This window comes from Aulonocara sp. 'chitande type north' Nkhata Bay, linkage group LG19 (assembly GCF_057382095.1).
Source record: "Aulonocara sp. 'chitande type north' Nkhata Bay isolate Kocher_YH1m ecotype deep benthic linkage group LG19, A_spYH_male_GT1.1, whole genome shotgun sequence".
Lineage (NCBI taxonomy): Eukaryota > Metazoa > Chordata > Actinopteri > Cichliformes > Cichlidae > Aulonocara > Aulonocara sp. 'chitande type north' Nkhata Bay.
Window position 1 is genome coordinate 26,154,765 of NC_141362.1, and position 22,126 is coordinate 26,176,890.

Here is a 22,126-nt window from a genome sequence, read left to right on the forward strand (position 1 = left end):
TCTTAATGTTTTTGTTCCAGACATAAATGTGGGGTAGCTGTAATTCAGGAGGTAAAGCAGGTCGCCTATGAATTGGCCGTTCGATCGCTTTGCAGTATCACAGCTTCATTTATGGCGTGATCTGTGTTTATGGCTCATCTCACCAGAAATGCTAATTCATATTATAGATATAGCAAAGCAAGAAAAACAAAAATTGGGCTTACCTTCATTTTTAGTAGAGGAGTGAGTTGATATGTCCTGCAATGCACAGGGAATCCTTTCGTGAACCTCCAGTCTAGACACGATTGGCTAGTATGTTTCCTTGTTCGACTTCTGATTGGCTCTTTGGAGACCGGGTGAGACAGCCTGCATCTGTGCCGTTATGGATTTCGCCAATAATCTACTTTTTCAGATTCTTTGAGAGCTATATTTCTGCCTTATAGTGTGTCTGCTCAATCCCCAAAAAAACACTTGGCACTTCACTCTTTCTAACAAAGCAAAATGTTCTGCTGTGTAGTGATAATTGAGCTGCTTACAAAGTTTATACTATTTAGAAAAAGTGAGTCAATTCTGTTTTAAATTTCAGGCATTTTTATGACCGTATCTGGTCTACAGGCTCTCATGTCAGCAGGGTCTACATCTGATTCAGTGCAGTGACAGTAAAGCACTTACCCATAGTATATTAATAGGGGTAGCCAGCTAGCTTTGATTCCTTTGACATTCTTACACACATACACATTGAACATCCAAAAAGCAGGCAGGGTTGTGTTTGAAAGGAGAACAGCAAACAGAGAAAGAAAGAGCTGGTTGGTGCAGGGGCACGTTGGCCCTGGGGAGCCGAGTGCATGCCTCTCTGAATGAAACTGTCATCGCAGAGAACAAAGTGAGCATGGTAGCTGCCTGAGCAGCCCATGGCCTTGAGCACTACTCTCCATTTGTGGGATGGTGGAAACCCAGTCCTGACTCAGACTTACTGCTCCCTCTTGTGCTACATCTCTCTTACTTTCCACTCCATCCTACTGTTGTTGTTTTTTTGTTTTTTTTTAACTTTAGAAGTTCTAGTACACATAATGCAAAATAAGACATTGTTTTCAGTCCACTTTTCTCTCTTCAATTTTATAAATGCCTGAACAGCAAGCAGCAAAGTGAGAGCCCAGCTGGTTGTCATTTGGAGTCCCTTCATGCCAACACTAGGGTTCTTTTCCCCCCCAAATCCACTCAACCCCGTTTTTCTTGTTCCTGTCTCTTGCTCTCCTGAGTCTCCTGTCACTCTTCTCTCTTTTCTGTTCTCTCCTGTGGGCCACCTTTGAGAAAGAACATACAGTAGAGGGTGTTTTTGTGAAAGGCAGACAGATGGACCTTAATGGATGCCAAGCTTGGCTATCTGTGGGGTGTTGGGTCTGTACTCACCAGTATGCATCCGGCTTGGCAGAGTGTACAATGGCAGCACCATCAGAACCACTCAGTCTGGAAAGGCACAGAGAGAAGACGGTGCAGAACAAGCGGAGGTAGATTTGCACAGTAAAAGTGTGTTCTAGGCAGCAGTGTGCAGATTTTTGCAATCAATAAACACCTTTTTCTTCCTTTTTCTCTTTCTGGTTCTCACTCTTTCCTCTTTCTCTGTCAGCAGTGTATGACAAATGAGCACAAAACACCATCTGGCTGTGTCCATCCATGTGTGCCTCCCCAATTAATGATGTTTATTCTTTGTTGGGGCTACCTATCACGACCATCCTCTTTTTATTTACTCTTAATCTGCTCCCCTGCCTCACATTCTCAGCCATGCATGATATCGGCTATACCCATGAATAGAAGCTCACATTTCTTCATAATGTGTTTTGGTGATGCATGCACTTAACTGTGCTCAATGAACATGACTTCTAAAGAAAATACTCTGCAACAGGTGCTACGTAGTTGTGTAAAAGTATAACTTCATGGTAGAGTTGGGCAGATTGATCCAAATATTGATGGTATCGATACCAATGTTGGTGTTGGTATTGATCAGATAGGATGGATATGTTTTTTAAGTTTAATATTTAGCCAACTAAATTTGCATTGCATAAATTTGCACCTTAATGTATTGTTATTGGTGTTTGCAATACTGGCTCTGTATTTATGTGCAGTATCGCAAATGACTGGTTCATCATTTCTTCATATACTTTTACCTTTGTCTTCTTTAAGCTAGCTGAAAGGTCTGCAGTACAGCTACGGAATGAAAGGGCATCAGACTCACACATCGCATGACGTCATGTCAGTTCTCGTTCCATGTTTGGTTTGTCTGCATTTAAATGCGGTGAATGACAAAAGTAGCTATTATCTCACTATGCCAGGTAGCTCAAGTAGGCTTGCAGACGTTGCTTTCAGGTTGTGGGTATATGGTTTTAGTCAATCTGGCAGCCCTTCCTTCCCTGTAGGCTGTTATTACCTTCATCAGTCTAATGAAAGAGCTGGCTAGGATCATATTAACCTCCTGCTCTCCACCTCCCAGGACATCGCAGCTACAACTGGCTGGACTGCAATATTCAGTGCACCCATTATATAGATATATGTGTGTGGGTGTGGGTGGGTGGGTGAGTGAGTGAATGGTGTGTGGTCCCACCTGCACGTCAATGACGCTTCTCCCACATGAATGTTAATCATCTTTTTAATTTGCTTCCTTGACATGGTGACCCCTGCTAGAGACTGCAAGGGTGCATCACTGTGCTCCTGCTTCAGTGCAATTGTGCTGTTTTCTTGGTTTGGCTGTGTGTATGCATGTGTGTGTCTGCGTGTGTGTGAAGTGGTAGAGAATGTGGCCTGGAGGCACTGAGACCTCTGACTTCTAACCATCCTCTTGTCTTCCACTTTCATCATCATCCATCTTCAGCGCTCACACTCTTTACTCATTTATCCAACCTTTTCTGTGCCCTTGCTAATACATTTGAGACAAGTACCACACAGACTCGTATTGAAACCTTGTAACCAGAAGAGCAGTGAAGAGCAAACACTAAAATAGTGATGTATAAAGCAGCTCTGATTAATGGTCTAGATGTGATAAGTGGGTAATTGAAATGGAACACTTGAACTGTTACCACAGGAAACAGATGTGGATTTTCTGACACTTATGCCAATAATGATTACTAGTGCATGTCATTTAATGGGCTACTTTTTAAGAAGTGACCGTGATCGGCCATGTCAGGTTGAAGCGCTCTTTAATCAAGCGTGCAGACTGACATTTATACATCCCCTCCTCAAAGACTTTCCTTTTAACTTTTTGGATTGGCTGTATAAATCACAAACTTATCCCCAACACCCATTCTTCAGTAATACTTTACACACCAAATCAACAATGAAACACAGCCATCCTCCGTTTGGTGTTAACTTACTACATTTGAAAGCGGGCTCAGACAAGACCTTCGCTAACATTTCAGTACAGCGGGGAAAGCTGGGTATAAAATAAATGACCACACATCTGGAATCTCTGAGCCATTTGTTTTACCCAAACCTTCCTTCTGTGCCTTTCTAAGAGAGAAGAGAAGGAAATATTTCTGTGTTTATTACTTCTGAAATGTGCAGAAAGGGAAGCCATCAATCACCATGAAAGGCCAGCATTGTTGGCATATAAATCTGTTTGCATACATTTTAATTTCTTTTCTTCTTCTTCTCGTTTTTTTTCTGAGAAAAAGGTTTCCACTTCTCACCTGTAATTGTGCTGGTCTTGCTGCGCGTACGCTTGATTTTGTAACACTGCTATTTATTGTGTGTTCACAGTTGCACAGTTACATCAATTCATGATTTATAGCGAAAGACATTTCTTTCATTGTCGTTCTCATATTTTACTCCATAAAGTATGAGAACAGAAGTTCTCTTCTGTAGAAGTGATTGAAAGGACAAAGGCTATTCAATACTTTCTTCTATTCCTTTATCTGTTACTTGTTTGGACCCAGTTTTGATCATCTAGTTACACACATTCCTCCATTTTCTATCGCTCTACTATATGTGGTAATCGGTGAGCTTCTGTGTTGTGTGCCAGGTCCCTCCTCTCAGCTCAAATGCTGACCGGAGGGACTCGGTCTGGTCTTTCCCCTTAGGGATCCTCCCCTGCCATCTCTCCCCTCCACATCTCCATCTGCCCATCCCTCGTCATCTCCAGTTCTACCACTCTCCTGGGCGGCAGACAGGTGGTTCTGACCCTAAAGAAACTGTAATCCCGTAGGGAGCAACCTGTCTAATCTTGGCTACCTTCCCCGGCCTTGTCCTTTTCTTCTTTAATTTACTGGCCGTAAAGCTCAAAGGCAGGCAGGCAGACTTCTTCAACCAATTTGAGTTGAACTAAAATTGGCCATTTTCCCCCCTATATGTAGATTAAAATACAGGGAAAAACAGGGAACACTTCAAATAAGATGTGATGAAAATATAGAATAGTCTAACATCACATCATATAGCCAGGCAGCTCACTTATATTGCGTTTTGGTGATCTCGTCTTACATAACAAAGCACATCAACAAGTACAGATAAGGTTGAGAACACGTTAGAGTAACCTTACATAGTCTTGGACTAGTTAATGGTTACATAAATCTGCTGAACAGCTCTGTTCTCATGCTGTGCTCCAACTTTATCCTCACCGGTGTACTGAGACTCACCGCTGATAGAAAAGACGAGGGCCTGGAAGGCTTCGGCTTCAAAGCCTAGTTTCATGTTGGACACGAATATTCAGTAGAACTTTGGTTGTACACATAGATATTATTTTTATTATTTTTTTCATTAGAATATTATTTGATTGTTGAACTTTAACTTTATCTCAAGATTTAGCAATTTGGCCTACTCCTCGCTTCTCCACCCACATAAGCTTTTCTTATACATTCACTTTTAATGGCACCTTACGGATAGTTTATGCACTTAGTGACATATGAACAAGGAATAATGGTTTTGTTGAAAAATACTATAGTTAGTCTGTCAGCGTAATGACCACAAACAGAACATTTTTGCAAAGAGTGAAGTAGCCTGGAATTAAACTGGGACCATATTTTTAAACAGTCTTAGTCTAGTTTGACTGTCGGCTGTCCCCACATCTGGAAAGAAGTTGTCAAACGGTTTTGATAAAATTCCTTGCATGTGTGCACCTACCTAGATGTGCACCTGTAGTAAGCTGCTTGCACGCACTTAGTGACATATGAACAAGGAATAATGGTTTTGTTGCTTTGTATTCCACTTTCCCCACTGTTCCTTCATCGTCAGTCTGCTCACAGAGCCAACCACAGGAAATGTTGAAAACCCAAAGCAAGGAGAAGATTCAGATTACAATAATATTCATGCTGAATGGTGTGTTTCATCTCCTTCCCCACCTCCTGCTTGTTTTATCCCTCTGGCGTTCACCTACTCACGGCTGGGAAGAGTTGTGGAAAGAAGAAAGAAGCGCACTGCCATGCATGTGTGCTGCCATGCAAATTACAAATGAGAGCCAAGTAAATTGGATGTAAAATGAGGATAACTATATTCTTAGACCATCAAATTTCACAGTGGGTAATTGGTCAGTAATTAATTGTCAATATAAACTAGCTGAACAACCGAAGAGGTCTCATTTGTGATGGCTTGTCCTTTGTTGTTGAACCAAACTCGCCACACTTAGCAGCTTCTCTCTCACGCGCTCTCTTGACTTCTTCATTTCTCCTTGAAACCTCATCCTGTTGCTAATCCATCTAGTTCATTTTTTCTGTCTAAGGAGAATTAGGCCTGTTTCTTCTCCTGTCTCATTCATTTAGATTTCAGTCACCCATGATCCCCTGTGAGGGTGCATTCTGTGTACACAGGCACCACTTATGAAATTGCCTGGCCCACTTGTACTGTCCTTTTAATTTCAGTTCACACACATACACGTGCTCTTCGGTCCCCATCCAGGTCCCTCACATCATTGTAAAATAACCTCCTTCCTAATCCACCTGGTTGTGCTCGGCTCCTCCGGGGGGAGTTTCAAGTGTCCTAATACACTGCGCAGAAAGCAAAGGCGGGTAACAAGGCAGGCTGAGCAGCCCGGGCACTTTTAATCTGCCCTGGTCCTCCAGTGGTGAGGAAAGGGACCCTGCAGGCCCCTGGCCAATCTCTCTGCCGCTCTTTGAAGGTCCCTTTAATCCTTTTACAGAGAGGCAAGGAAATGCAGAAGTGTGCACATGGCTGCGAGTCAATTTCAGGGGAGTTGCAGTTAGAACTCTGTCTCCGACAGCTCAGTGCTGATCAAGACTTGTGCACATTGTCTCTTTGCCACTTTGTCTTTTTGTCTCTTGCACACGCCACTTTATACTGTCCACCCACAGTATGTTCTGAACTTCCTCAGGGCCCATACCAGGGCCAAGCTGCAACATCTGTGAAGAGGAAGCACACACACAAACACGCACACACTCGGAGCTTTCATCTCTGCCTCTCCAGCGACAGTGTGTCCCAGTGTTTAGGCAGGAAAATAGGATTGTGTAGAGCTCAGCGCTTTGAAAGCCCAAAGGCTGCCCATCAAATTCAGCTCCTACAGGCTTTGATGCCTCGCTTTGCCAGCCATCGTTCAAGTCATTTCAAACTCCATTCTCTCAGTCCCACCAGCCAGCTCTGGACTGATGGCTTTCTTGCCTCCTCCATGGTCTCTTGAGAATAAATGCTTTCCCTCAGATTTTTGTTTTTTTTAAAAATCTCACTTGGGTTGGTTTGATTTGTTTATCGCAGGGCCCTTCTTTTGTCTTTCTCTTCCACGCTGCTTTTGTTTGTTAGGGGTGATGTTAACTTGTTGGCGATTGCTGACTGGTCGTCCCGTGGTAGAAGTTGAGTTCCGTTGCCTGTTTGGTATTTTTCTTCCAAACAGCTATGTTGAATGTGGTTTTGCATGAGCAGAGGATGCAGTCAACATCTGCAATACTGGCATACTAAATAAAACTAAATATACTTTTCAACAGTGCATTGTAGGAAGTGCTAGGATGCCTCATAGCTCTGTGCTACTTAGTGAATGAAATCATCAGAATCATGGTAAACCCTTTGCTTTCTTGTTGATGTTGGTAATTAAGAGTTATAGCACAATGAGTGAACTGAAACTTGTTCCTTTATTGAGAGTCACAGTTCTAGCTTTCCCAGGTTGCACTGAGCCAGATAACCCAAGGACACCCAAGGAAGTTGTCTTAAAATATAATTGCTGGCCTGCACATGTGCACATCCATCCAAATAGTTCCAGGGTTGAATCCACATCTTGCAGCAGGTACTTGGATCCCTGTTTCGGGAGAAAGCTCCAGTGATCAGCTCTGAGTCAGGATCTCTGAATCTGATGCAAATCCCCTAGCAGTATTTAAAGCTCCCAAATCATCCCTGGCCAAATCCCTTCAAGATATTCCCTGCTCGATTGGATGGCATTAAGGGATCGCAGCGACAGAACAATACACCGTCTGGCAGTATGCTGGAATGAGGGATAAAGATAGGGGCAGGAACAGAGTGCAGCGCAGAAGGGGGGGGAAATGAAATGGAAATGGATGAATAAGGTAGAGCTTGTGAGTGAAAATTGGGAATGTGGGAGCAGGCAAAGGGAATTTTATTGTCAGGCAAGCAAAACGAAGATGAGAGTGTTCAGGAGAATCCGACAGCTGTTAGTTAGGTTGTACAGCACGGTGGGACTGCACGATCCTTTATTCTCTTAGCTTGTAACGTCATTGGTTTGTCAAAGCTAGAGCAGGCCAACAAGCTTTAATTATATCTGAATCATTCTGTTAAATCTGTGTACATTTTTTTCTCTAGGTTATTCATATGAAATTTAATCTGCTTTTAATGCTGATATGTTACATGAAATACCAGCCCAGTTTCTAAGGATAAACATGATCACTCAGAATTTCTGCGTGGCTATTTCCCTATTACTGGAAAAGCTTTTCATGGAAAGAAAAAAAGATATATTTTTTTAAAGTTCTAGTTAGTTCAGTAAAAAAAAGTATTTCTGTTTCCCTTCTTATTTTCTTGTCCTTTCTCCTGTCCGTGGCAGAGTCTGTATGGGTCTGTCAGTTGATATTGATGGGGCTATCGGCAAGCACCAAGGCTGCCCACTTCGCTATTCTCCAGTACAATAAAAGGCTGTAATAAGCCCCATAGATCCAGTAACCATTTCCAGTTCCATGGCTCAGGCTGTTTCTACCACCCATACCTACACCACATGCTATGAACAACCCCAGAGAAGCTGTAGGAATAAAGTATGCAATTAAATTAATACCCTTTTGCAACATATGTCTTACATACTGAGCTACAACCGATGCTTCTCCAGACGGAGCAGAGTTGGCACTTCTGAGCCTGAGCTTTTGGCACTTGAGCTTTGTTATGAAGTAGAAAGAGAAGTATTAACAGAAGAGTTAGCGCCTCACTATATGTGCCACTTTCAACCGTACCTCGATAAGCTGTCTGATTGACAGCGATGGGGCGGAGCAGCCGTGATGCGTTTGTAATAATCTGACTGGAGTCAGGTTCACTTCTATGCTAATGAGCAAGTGTGTTGGTGGTTTAGCATGACTAATGGCGCACATCGCTAACAGAGCTGTCTGGTTGTGAGGACGGGAGCAAAGAAGTTCAGCAGAAATAAAGAGGCTTTACGGGAATGTTGTGAAGGCATGAGGCTGCGAGAAAGCAAAGTTGCAGGAGATTGCATTGTTAGTCTTTGGGGAAAGGGAAAATACAGTTGAGGCCTGATTCTCTTGGCAGATATGTTCACAAAAGCTGAGGAGCAAGGCAGAGGCAAGAAAATTGCCTTTGAAAGTGCAACAGTGAATTTGAAAAAGGGCAAACAGCACTTACTCTACTAGACCCTTTAAAGGGCCTTTTTTAATGAAAGAGAATAGATAAAAATGTGATGCCCATTTATAAGACTTTTTTTTTTTTCCCCTGTAGTTGATTGATACATGGTCTTGTTGCTGAAAAGTGATAAAGGTCTAATATGTTTTTATTCTGTGTGTGCATGTTTGTCTTGTATATATGAGTGGCATGTTTGATTTTTTTTTTTTTTCATTTCCAGAGCATCTCTTTGATTTACAGTCTTGTCCATGAAAACACTGGAATTAGGTTTGCTGCACAAGTGTTTTCATTTCTTCCCCCCCGTCCAGGTTCCAAGTTTGCTTTAACTATCTTGCATTGATTAAACTTCTTGTCACTATTTAGTGTGGAGATGTTTTGAAGCTTGCTACAAGTACTCATTCCATCCTCTTCTCTCACACCCTCCACTTCTGGAGAGTGTGGAATTGTTGATAAGTCGTCTTGGCAGCATAGCAAGAGTAATCATTTCCCTCCAGATGTTAGAGTTTGGGAAGGAACCAAAAGGGAGTGAAAAGAGGGAGGGATACGGGGGGAGAAACCAGCTGCCGCCACTGCCAGTTCCACCCATATACATGAAGTCACCTACTCCTCCCTTCCCGAGACTCCCAATATCATCTCCTTCACTCCCCTCTGCTGAAAAACTTACCCTCCCTTCTCATTCTCAGTTCTACACATACTGCCTCCCTATACCCCAGGAGGCAGCTAGGGCAGGCAGTATTTACCGCTGAGGTAATTGGAGTAGTTTGGAGACAGCCTGACCCTAGCCCTGCTAAGGCCTAAGGTGTGTGTGTGTGTGTGTGTGTGTGTGTGTGTGTGTGTGTGCGCTCGTATACTCACATGTGTGCGTACGGCTGTTTGTGATGACTGGCAGAGAGGCCAGGGAAGGAAAGCAGGCCCTAGCCAGTGTCATCCCACTAGGGAGCAGACAAATTGGCTTTCACTACTCTGCCTGTCTTTTCTCGTTTCATATTCTTCAGCTATTCCTTTCTTCTTCCTACCTATCTTTCCATCTCTCCACCAACTCAAGGACAATCTTTCACGCTTTCTCTTGTACTTGCTCCGCAGCGCTTTTTCTCCTCCTGTTACCCTTTTGTTCCACTTCTCTTTCTGTATCTCTCACTGCTCATCATTTCATCTCTCTGAGCTGAGCTGCATAGACTGCGACTCTTGCCAGATATGAGCAAAAACTCCCCCTCAGTTGCAGTCATAGACATGAGGAAACTCATCCAACCTAATCCAGGCGCCTGTTGCATTTTTCTGTGGGTGAGAGGGGAAAGGAAAGGGCCTTCAATCGGGGTGTCAGGGCGAGAGTGAGTGTACACAATCATTCATGGGATGCACATGCAGTAAATGCCATTAAACACTATTGTCTAATAAAAACTAGCATTAGCTACAGTTTGTTTTCATATAAAAGGCTGACACGAGCTGTGATCAGAAGAGGCACGGGAGAGTGAAGCGTGACAGTAATTTAGCATGCATCTAGTGACCTCATCGCCGGGTTGTCAGGTAGGCATTGGGACATGGCTCACCTGCTTTAGCTCATCACACTGCCTGCTCCTCCTCCGCCACCTTCCCTCATCCCTCCGTCTTGCTTGTCCCTGATAGCTTTTACCGCTCTGCTGATTTCACAAATAGGCCTCATTGATTGAATCTGATTCTTGTGGATAGAGCAGCTTTATTGAGTGGCTTTTTCACTGATGGACAGGAGCGTGTATGTGTCTGTGTGTGTGTGCGTGTTTGTTACACACATTCATGTGTGCATGTAAGAGATGATAAGAGAAAACTTCCTTTCCCCATCCCTCTCATTCTGTAATCCAGGAGCTATTCATCTCTAGGGAATTCCAGCAGCCAGATCATTACAGACACACACAAAGAAGCTCTCACACACACTTAGTGCAGCATCAGAATGAAGATTTTATTATTTATTGTGCATGCCGACTGAGGAGTCTGTTAATTGTGACGACACCTTGAGCAAGACAACATTTAAGTGTTAACTGCTCTCTCAGGTACCGTTCATCATTTATCTAATCTGTGCTTCTGCGGGGGGAAGCAACATGATTTCTGCAGTACCGTCTTTTGTTTCCTGCCCGTGTAAATGGCTGTGTCTTTAGCCATTTTGAGCCTGTCATTTTTCAGTTGTTGTTTTGCTCAAACTGTAGCACTAATACAACCAGCACTTCCCAAAACCTACTACAGAGAAAAGTGGTGGCAATGCTGCAAGAGGGATTTTGTGTTTTGATGCAGAAAATGAGCTTGTTTCAGATGTAAAACAGAAATGATCTGTCTTGCGTTTGGGGGGTTTAGTGAGCAAACTGTTAGAGGCTGGAGCTATATCGGCAGCCCTCCACTGAGGATGTACACATTTCACACACAACAATGCACACCTCATCCTTGCAGCAGCAGCAGCATCTGTGCTTTTCCCCTCTCGCTGCCCTCTATTTTGTCTCTCTCCTCTCAACAGGCAGTGTGCCACCTATGCAGAGTTGGATGGATGGTGGCACCCCCTTCCCCTTGCACCCATTTAACCCCCACAGCCCTGCAGATCCATCATTGCTCAACACACACAACACATGTAACACCCACATCCCTGAATGCATATGTCCTGATCTGTAGCTTCCTACTAAGTAACCCCTAATCGTTTTGTCATATACTTTAGAGTCTCACCCCTGAAATGTGCTAATTATTATGTCTTTTTCTTTTTTAAGTCTTAGTCTGTTGCAACCAAACTGATGCTGTGTTCTTTGCACTAAGCTTGCTGGGATGCTATGTGCTCATTAAGGGCTTGATCTTAATATAAGAGACAGTTCATTTAAATTACAGTTAGAGGTTTTTCTGCTTGTGTGTAAAATAAAACTTGAATGCAAGTGTGGTTTTAGCAGAATTGGTATTCTTTATCCAGCTCTCCATGTAGGGACACGGGCAAGATTGTGTGATTTATTATTGTCAGAATAAACATATTGAGCTTTGAAAGTATTACACATGCAGCCCCTCGTCATGATTTTCCTCTGCAGTAGTTATGTGATTCATTTTGTATTTTTTTCTCTTTACTTTTCATCCCTCAATTTGACTGCCTTGATTATACTCTATTACGGATACAGACCCGGCAGCCGAGTAGTCATTCTTCTAATATTTTATTTCAAGTCTTCTTGAAGTCCTCCACCCGGGGCGCTTGCGTAGTTGGTGCATTACAATGTAAATTCTCTCCACGGTTCCGGAAAACAGGCAGGTATGTAGACATTTGCACGAACCCTCATGCTCTGGGTCTGATGATGAAATTTACATCACTTGTACCCGAGCATACTTGTGGACGTGGGAAGCTTACGTTTGCTTAAGCCAGCTCCAGAGAAAGGATTATGGACTTTTAGGGAGACCCAGACACACACATAGAGGGAAGCAGGAGAATAAATGGTTGTTTTGATTTATGAGAGTCATTAGCAAATAACGGCAGGCTTGTCCCACTTTCTGGACTGCGCAAGGTTGTAGACACTATGATTATATTGACTTTGTAACGTAAGTAACTAAAGGTGATCCCAGAAATGGAAGAAACAGAGATGATATTGGATTTAATGTTTATTGGCAGGGCTTGTTCATTCACGTGTTCGGTTGTTTACGTAGAGATTGCAGCATCTAATTAGTACTGATTTTGTCTCTCTATTGAAGAGGGTTTATTGGTCCATGTTAGCGACTGACCTGGGCCGTGTTCAGTTAGTGTTGAAGCTGCATGTCAAGCGGCCCTTTGCTCACCTCCAAAGCTAATGGCGAGGGAGTAAAATAGTGCTTGGCTGCTATTTTAACACCTTGTCTTGACTTGTCTGTCATACAGCACCGTTCAAGCCTGTAGCTTGATTTATTTATTTATTTTTAACCAATTTCTGAATGTGCTAGTTAGCATAAGTTGTCATTTGATTAGATGTAAAATATTTGATTCAGAGGTGAATATTAGAACGCCATTTTGAATGAAATGAATGATCATTTAGATGTTAATTATTGGTAATGTAAAGCTGTTTGTTTAATCAATCAATTTCTAATTACCTGGAAAATAAAAACATGTCTGTTGAATCACTAGTTATTGTTTGATCAGCCTTTGCAGCTTGGAATAATTCTGTGTCGTTTTCATGCTTTAAGACCTCCCTATTAAAAGAAAAGAGAGACAGATCACAGTGGAGGTAGCGAAGGAAAAGAAATTTCCTTGCTTCATTAATTGGCAGCTCTGTGGTACACTAAACATGCCGTGTGCACACAGACACACACACGCAGACACACTGTTGAATGCTGTGACTGCTCTGAAGCCACAGCTTTATATTTAGTCAAAAGACCAGCCTCTGTCACTTTTTCTCTTGCTTAACCTCGCTCTTTCTCTTCCTCTCTCGGTGGCTGTGTTGAAGAGGAGTCTCAGGGGAGGGCTTAACTCTGAGCCCTCGTTCTTTTTCCGTTTCTTTCTCTCTCTCCTTCCACGTCTTTTCTTCCCTTATCGTCCTGTGAATGGAGCTGCAGGCTGTTGTTGAACTGTGAATTAGTCCAGGAGACACACTCTGCACCTAGACAAAATAGAGAAACGGAGGAGGTTCAGTATCTGCCTTTCTGCTTTCATTCCTGCCACCCTGACAGGTTTGCCTTACTCTGTGCACACATGAGGCGTTTAAATGCTGGTGCAGAGTGTATGTGCCTACGAGATGAACTAGTGAGGGAACAAGTGTCACAATTTTACCTTGAACCAGCAAAAGGTATAAAATCAATAACTGACTTGAGGTTAACCTGAGGTCAGCAAGGCTTCACGTGCACCCTCGGTTTTGTGAATAAGCCACGTAAGACTGTGCCTATATTATGACGTACAACCTGGAAAATCACAGGGAGGGGTTTGTGTTGTCATGGTTATTGGATGTTCGGTAGCTTAAGGGGAAATTAAGTTTGGGTGGGGTGGGGCGAGGTGCAGAAAAGAAACTGGGAGGAATGGATGGGTGAGTGGGAGGAGGAAGGAGGGGTGCTATCTTAATTGCTTTCCGTGAATAATTTCAGTCCCCTAATTTGGCGATAATGACAGTGGCTGCTGCTTTTGTATTTATTTATCCAAACATTAATTGACAGGACTGACATTAGCCAGTGCGGTTATTGCGCATTTGATTGCGCACAAGGGAGCAAAGAAAATTACAGTAATTATCATTCTGATATGGATTATGAATATGCATTCCCACACTTAATGTCTCTGTCAGCATTTTAGTAACAACAAGGCACTCTGCCACGACAACAGCCCTTTAGCTTATCTCATATCTGCTTCCCTAAACCCAGTCCAACCAGTGCTTCTGGAGAGCAGATGACACGTCGTGTCCAAATGATTTAACGGCAACAGCCAGACATGCGGTTAGGTGAAATGGTCTTCATGTGGATTGTTTTAGTTGTCCGATAGTTGTCGGCTCATGTTAATTAATGTAAGGTGTGTTAATGTGAGTATTAAAATGTTTTGTTTTTTAACAGGCGGAGGGAGAGGACAATTTGAAGAAGATGCAGCTGATGGAGCTAGCTATTCTCAATGGGACATACAGAGATAACAACATCAAAACACGTAAGCGAGCTGCAGTGAAAAGCAACCGCATCCCCAATTTCCATAATCCATCAGTTTTCTTCCATACATAATAAAAACCTTTAATATTTTAATGATATTTTTCCAATATTTCCCATTAACTCATACTTTTGGTTTTCATTAAATATATGTGCAGTCAGCTCCACTGTGTGCATACATCATATTATCTCTGACTATGAGCAGACCTCTTTTTCAAAACTGTTTTCCAACCATAAGTAGGAATACCTCTGTTCCATTTTTCTCCATATTTCTTGTCCTCTCTGCCATCCTTTCATCCACCCATCCTTTCCCCTGCAATCCACATCCATTCACCCTGTTTTACTCGCTCCTGGCAGACTTTAAATATTAAGCACATTGCTGTATTTCACCTGCTCAGTTCTGCATGTCAGTTGCTGATTCACGTGTGTTTTGTAATCACCAAATTATGTTTGAAAATGTAAATCATATACAGCCCCAATGTTTGACTTAATGGCAAGTTAATCTGAACTTGTGCATGTGATTATTTTCTTAATAATTAATCAAAATTTAATTAAAAATGTCTCTAAAAATTGGTTATTCTGTACACATTTCTTTTTTGTTAATGAAAGTTTAAGCGATTAATTTCTTTGTTGAATTTTTCTCGTTTAACATCTGCCTAAATGGGAGCCATGATGAAGTAGCCCACCACCCAACTGCAGTTACAAAAGCACTTTATTTAATAGGCTTCCCTTTGGGGAAGCTTGTGTGGCACAGCTTATAGAACATGCTAATGCTTAGCCTCTATAAGAATTATATTTGTATGTCCATTTGTCATCCAACACAAACTGAGTGCTGACTTTGCAGAGGATGGGCATTTCTTTAAGTTTAAATGCTCCCACTCTGACCTCCACATCAAGTTCAAAATTCTCCTCATTTTGCTTATTTATTTATTTATGCCATAAAAACTGCCTCCTCCTCTATATGAAGTCAACAGCTCTGTTTCTGTTGGCATGCGTGTCGTTTAACTCACCCATATCATTTCCAGTAGGTGAATGTGTAGCTGCTGTGGTGATCGGTCTGCTTCAGATGCACTGGGATGATGGCGTTATTTCAGTATTTTTGTGCTTCTTGTGTTTTGGTGTGTGGGGTGATTTTATTTTTTTAAATTTTGTTTGGCAATGTTGGCAAAAGATTGTCGCTTTTGTGGTTCACCACCATGATCATTGCATGGACTAATTTTCCCTTTTGCTCCTCTCCCCTTTCTCTCTATCTCTCTCTGCCACTTCCTGTTCACCCTTCCTTTCCCCCTTTCGTATTTTCACACTTCACTTTTCATCTGTGATATTGTTCAACCACACTACACTTTATCTCTTGTCCTCTTTCTTTCTGTTCCTGTCCTTCACTCTCTTGCTTATGGCAGCCACCCTTGCGTTCTCTCTTGCAGCGGCGGCAGCAGCCGCTCAGGGCCCTCGCCTCATAGCGACCTCCACAGGTCAGGTGTTGCCTCCCCAGGCACTGCGGCCTCAGACGCCAGCCGGGGCCCCCATCATGAACCTCATCCGGCCCACTCAGATGGCTGCCATGCTGCCCAATGGCACCCCCACCCTGGTGCCTCCCACACCGGATGGCGGGCTTATCTACACCACCCCCTACGAGTACCCTTATGCCTTGGCACCCACCTCCCTGCTGGAGTACCCCATCGAGCATAGTGGGGTTCTAGGTAAGAGAGCCTGGGGAAGCATGGGTGCCGCAGGTACAGCGACCAGCTTTAGCCAGCCTGGACAAGAGGCCAGCTTGTTTTACCCCGGAGCTGGGGTGCTGGACGCGGCTTCCATGAGCCACAGTCAGGACTTGTTGAAAGGTAAATATGTCGTGTCCACCTGAGGATCAAAACAGACAAACTCACAGGGTGGATGTACTGATGAAGCTCTTGGTGATGGGATGACCAGCTATGTTGCTCATGGACACTTTGTTAAATGGCAATGGGGGGCAATAATTACCTTGTGTGAGGGCCAGGCTAATGGGAAGTTCTCTATAGACTAAAGATATTCACTGTTTAGTTACGTTCTTGCCAAACAGTTGCGCTCTCAGGTTTATATTGCCTCTTGTCTGCAAGGTTTATTATAGGTGGACTTGCACTTGCCTCAGCGTGAAACGAGGCACACTGACAGTAACACACTCGCATACACGCAGGTCTGCTCCCTAACCCTTTCATGCACTGGCCTAGAGGTTTATTCAGTCTGGCGGCAGATCCCCTTGGATTTCTGCAGCTTTTGAAATTATTTCTCTGCGCTGTTGTCTGCAGGCAGGCCTCAATGCCTGCAGATAGTCCCTCTCTCACTCCCACTGGGGATGTTCATTAAATTCCCCCACTCACTCCCTTTTTTCCTTCTCTCCATTGTCTTAGCTCTAGCCCCGTTGAACCGGAGCGCTGTGCTAACACCTGACGCTCCACTTACTTTTTGTGTCAGAAAAAAAGTCCAATATGGAGGGGGGTCTAATATATGTTGTGTTTATCCCCGACGGTGCTTTAAGCTCAGCTCATCTGCTACCAAAGAAGAAAGAACTAGGTTTAGGCCTGGTACCGTCCCCATATGTTATATTAAGGCTCTAGTTAACACAAAAGAAAAGCCGTTTCCCGCGTTAGGCAGGAGAAACCTTTGTTAGCCGCTTTCCAGATTTAATTTGACACTGCACTTCACTAATGTTCACAGATTCATTTGGCAGCAGCAGACACAAGTGTGGTTTTAGCTGACCTGTGTATTTGAGGTGCCTCTGGGAGTCATGTGTAGAACAGACAGGGGCAGCTGACTGGCTTTTCTCTCTTTAACTTGCAGGGTTACACCAGCTTAGTGCATTTTATTTACTCACACTATCGATTGGTGCTTTCAGCAACACAGGGCCCTGTGGAACACGCTCCCTCTCATACTCGCGCGCGCACACACACATACTCACAGACTTGGCTCAGTTTCCTGCGCTACTGTATCTAGCCACCAACGGCTTCTCTGAGAATAAAGAAATGTCAGGCCATCTGCTACTTCAGAGTAGTGTAGTTAGCTGTGTAGTCATGGGCCAAAAAAATCTGCTCTTGATAATGCCAGAAGAAAATCTTTTTTTATAACTTATTTCGCATGTCCTCGCTTCCTCTGGGAAATGTTTTTCTATTTCATTTTTTTGTTGTTGTTTTAAATCCATGCACACATCTGAAATTTGTAATACTTGAACATAGTGTGGCACACAAACAGTTTTTGTGATGCATACGAGGCGGTGTCAACCGCTGCAGTAGAAAGAAATCAGTTGTGACAAATATAGGAAGGAAATGACAGCCTGTGCCGCTAGTGAGCAGATTGACCTGGAGAGAAATGTTGAAAAGGGAAAGAGAAAATGAAGGAGAGAGGGAGAGGCAGGTGGTGTCTGGCACTATTCAATTACCATCAGAGCTGTATTGGATTTCCCCACCTTTCAAAATGAAGAGACAAATTTCTCTCTGTTCCCCTTTTGGATCCCACAGGAAGAATCACATTATTTTTCTAGACAGCCCTGGAGCCTGTACCCTTTACCTACCACCCCATCCACCCACATATATAACTCTGAGCACTGTGGAATTTTAGTACTTAAGTTATGAATTTTTAAATACCAAGTAAATCTCCAAAAAGTTGTATAATTTTTTTTCTACTGCATTTTTTCTACGTGTAAAAGGAAAAAAAGAAGACGTGCTTGTGTGTATATGTACTATAATCTGTATTATGTTATTCTGTGTATTGTTGTGTAATCCGAGCATTATAATGGTTAAAATGTGAATGTTATCACTGTACAAATGACTGTTTTTGCCCTCCTCAAAGTGAACGGTTTCTAACCCTGTGGACCTGTTACAATCTAGGTGCAATGGCTACTAAAGTGAGACGGCATGACACGCGGGTCCATCCTTACCAAAGGATTGTGACCGCTGACAGAGGTCAGTTTAGTCTCTTAGCTACACTTTGATGTTGACTTATGCATTTCAGTGATTATTGTATTATGCCTCGATGCCTTAGTTGGGAATTTCTACATTGTCTGTATTGCATTTTGTTTTGTTTTCTTGTCCCCCTGCCACCTTTCCTACCCCGTATCGCCACACGCCAGCTAAATGGTTGATTGTGGTATGCACATTTTGTTTACATTTAGTACTTAACATATGCAGTATGTGCAGACTGTGTATATGTCAAAGCTCAGGCAAAAGTGATGTTGAAAGGTTTGGGTTTTTGCAGCTGTGAAGCCAGGACAGGTAGTACTTTGCAGGCAGTGTTGAAAGTGTATAATGACATTCCTCTGATGTGAGATTAGAGCCTAAAATGGGGCAGGCTTGTTCCCATACATGATTTATCTCCTCGACTCATAGGGAGCAGAGAAAAAGGAGACTCATTTCTATACTGTATCGTAAAGACATAGCAGGCATAAGGCAAGTGGCCGTGCTGCTACCAGGCCCCATTTCACCTTGAAATTTACATTTATTTTTGATTTTTTGATTTTTCTCTGGAAGATAGGCACGCACAGACATAAGCTGAGGTAGCTTGCATTCTCTCCAGTGTATTGCAAATATATTGAAATAAAGCTAAAGTACATTTTTAATATTTCAGTTGTACATGAGGTACTGTCATTTTATATTTGAGCATTTTATATCAAATGTATTTATGGTTTTGTGTATATTTATATTCTATAAAAATATACTGCTAAATAAAGAGAACGAATCGGAAAACAGCGATTCATCTATTCATTGCACATATAACACTAGTCTTAGTTATGCTTCACATAACTCTAGTTATTAAGTCTCCTTAACACTAATCACACTGTTTGGAGCTTGCATTCCAACTCGAACGACACTAAAACACTAGATTTTTGTTACTTTGTTTGTCTGTTCGACCTCTCTTTGCTTCTATTTTTGGTTTTGGGGGCAATGTGCGCTTTATTTAAACCACCAAGCTACCTGATTCAGGGTGGGGCTTAGTAGTTTGGATCATGCCGTTGCGGCGCCATGATCGCAGTGAGATTAGCTGGGTTCACCTCATGTTGGCAGGGGACTAAGAGCAGGGGGCGACGTAAGAGATTGCATTCATTTTATTGTTAAAATGATGTCATTCCAGTCTCTTCTTGCTGACACTAATATCCTTTCTATCTTTTTTTTTCTGTTTGTTTTGTTTTTGTTTCTAACCACCTAGCCGCCACCGGCAACTAACACATGACCTTCTGACCTCTGAACTCTTCACCCAATGACGAGCCGCCCCAAGCCTGCCTGCTGATCAGTTAACTGGTAATTGCCTTTTGCTAGCCTCTCGGACGCAAGTGTGAGAGAGAGAGAGAGAGAGAGAGAGGCGCCTGCCCGTACAGTTACCCTAACACATTCTGACAATAAAAATAAAAAAAAGAAGAGAGAAAAAAAGTAGAAACCAACGCAGAATCTTCACAGAAACACAACGAAAACCCAACAAAGTTGTGTGATATTCATAAATATTTTTTTCCCTTTGTTCATTGAGTTCGATTCCCATTCTTTCTCTTTCTTTTTCTTCATGAATCACACACTGGGTGGACGTGTTTGTGGTATGACTCATAAATCTGCACTGAATTACATAGCAATAAAGACCCCCACCCCACACACCCCACCCCCTTCCTCTAATTACTCTGATGTGGTGACCTCACTTGTATGAATCAAAGTTGAGTATTTATTTGACGCAAACCATTTGGTTTCAGAGTAATGGCCCTCAGATTGACAGCCCCTCCTCCCCTTCCTCAAAATATAGATATAAGAGCGTCTACCTGCTCCCACCCTGTCCCAAAACCCACCCACGGGGAGAGAAAAAGAAACAGAAGGAAAGAGAACATACACTCACATTAACTTGTTTAATTTCTGTCATTTTCACGTGTAGTTCAGTTGTTGAGCTCTAAGATGTACTTTTGAGCTGACACATTCTGGGTGTGCCCTCTAAACAGCTTTCTGTCTTTGTTTTTATTTAATTTTTTAAAAAGCATGGCTGAAATGATTGCTAAAGGAGCTTTTTATGATTTATGTGTTTTGTTTTTCTCCTGTCTGTTTTTAATGCTTTTTTTTTTTTAGTCATTTTCTCCACTTGATTTTGTCCTTTTTTTTCCCCCTGTTGTTCATATTTGACTAATTAGCTTTTGCTTAAACCTGACCAGCCAAAACCAAGGCGAGGTGGTTAGCTCTAAAGCAGTACGCCAACTGATGTTCAAAGCAGGCTGCAGAAGCTTAAGAAATGATGAAGGGCAAGATGGGAAGGTCACTACTTGGGCTGATGGTTCTTTGTGTGTTTTTGTGTGTGTTTTTAATTAATACTACAATGAAAGTAGGGTGTGTTGAGGCTTCGGGGGGAGGGAGAGGGAAATTGCCCCCCCATCCACACTACATCCACTATACAGTGCCTGATGTATTTTGACAAAAAAAAATCTCAATGAGTTAGCTGAGCTGTGATCACAAAGACAAAAAAAAAAAGTATTAAGTGTGCATATTTAGCCAAAGGGTTTGCCAGTGAATTATATATCTGCAGTTATGCATCTGTCTCACAGAGGGCTCTCTTTGTGATTTTTAAGAGTTTAAAAGGGTGTGAATTTTTAGTGCCTGCCTTCAGCTGTAACAGCCAGCCAGCCAGTCAGTTTAGATGATTTCTCACCCATTACTGCTCTGTTTTCTTTTAAGGTGAAGAGATGCTAATCAACACTAAATCAACATGTTACACAGTGACAGCAAAGGGGGGAGGGGGGTACTTTGAAGTTCTGTACATAAATGCTTTTGCCATGTTACCTGGATTCTATATTAAGTTGTTTCATCAGCCACGTTGCCAAACAGATGTTTTATTTTGCCATTTTTTTCCATCTCCACGTTTGACTAATTCTTTTTAAATGTATTTTAAGTTTTAACCCCAGTTTGAAGACTTTACATGAGTTGAATCGTGCAGTTGGCATAATCTGAGCCTACTTGCATTTTTGTGTTTTGTTTTTTTTACTGATGAAATTTCTTTTTTCTTTTTCTTTTTTCTTTTTTTAAACTCGAGGTAAACGATCCAAAAGCGCATCCACAATGTGTCACACCTCCCTGTGATCATAGTCTAGCTTCTGAGCCCACAATCTTTTGTTTAACTCTCTCAAGAAAAAAATAGGATGTGAAAGCCATGCCTGCCTGTTCAAATTGCTTTATACATACGTCTTATATATATAAATATATATATAAATATATAAAAATGTAGATATGTCATTGCATATTCAAATACAGAAGAGAACAAAAAAAAAGATAATTTTACAGGGTGCTGGAGATGAGAAAAAATAAGATCTATTTTTGGCAATTTTAGCTTTTGATACTTTACTTGCAGTTACAAAATCAGAAAAAAATAAAGAAAAAAAGTTTAAAACCGTATAGGGGAAATGGGGGGGGACCAAGTGGGGAAGGGGAGGGGGAGAAGTGCTGTTGACCTTGAATATGATTGGAAAAGGAAGACCAAAACAGTCACGACCCTTCGGAAAGTTAGCGAGCATCAGAGTGAGACGGACGCCTAGAGAGCTTAAAAAGATCAAATCAAAGTGCCTTATCGACAGTGGTTTCTGTTTTCTAGTATTCCAGTTGTGTTCAATAATATCCAGCACCCACCAAGATGGCGCAGAGAGGAATGGCTGGTGTTACACGCTCTGAAAGGTCGAGCAGGGTAGCCGCCACCGTATCGTGGCGTTACCGAAGTTATTCTATGCAAAAAGAATAGCAGTCGTTTTGACCAGCTACAAACATGTGCCATGGTTTTGTCTTCCTGAAATGATTTTTTTTTCTCTTTTCCTTTT

At 42.4% G+C, this 22,126-nt stretch overlaps 1 protein-coding gene across 5 annotated transcripts in view; it reads left to right on the plus strand.

Moving 5' to 3' along the window:
- qkia (QKI, KH domain containing, RNA binding a) overlaps positions 1–21,591 on the plus strand; it is an 81,781-nt gene extending 60,190 nt beyond the window's left edge. Inside the window, exons 5-8 of one of the 5 annotated variants that reach the window (XM_086273796.1) lie at positions 14,245–14,332; positions 15,729–16,169; positions 18,189–18,263; positions 19,504–21,591. In XM_086273796.1, the coding sequence (XP_086129922.1) occupies positions 14,245–14,332; positions 15,729–16,169; positions 18,189–18,263; positions 19,504–19,520 (621 nt within the window). In that variant the 3' untranslated portion in view covers positions 19,521–21,591. Of the gene's footprint in view, positions 1–14,244; positions 14,333–15,728; positions 16,170–18,188; positions 19,044–19,503 lie in introns of those variants that run through there. The other 4 variants (XM_086273799.1, XM_086273795.1, XM_086273798.1 and 1 more) reach the window with 4 other exon arrangements.
- The last annotated feature ends 535 nt before the right edge of the window (positions 21,592–22,126 follow it).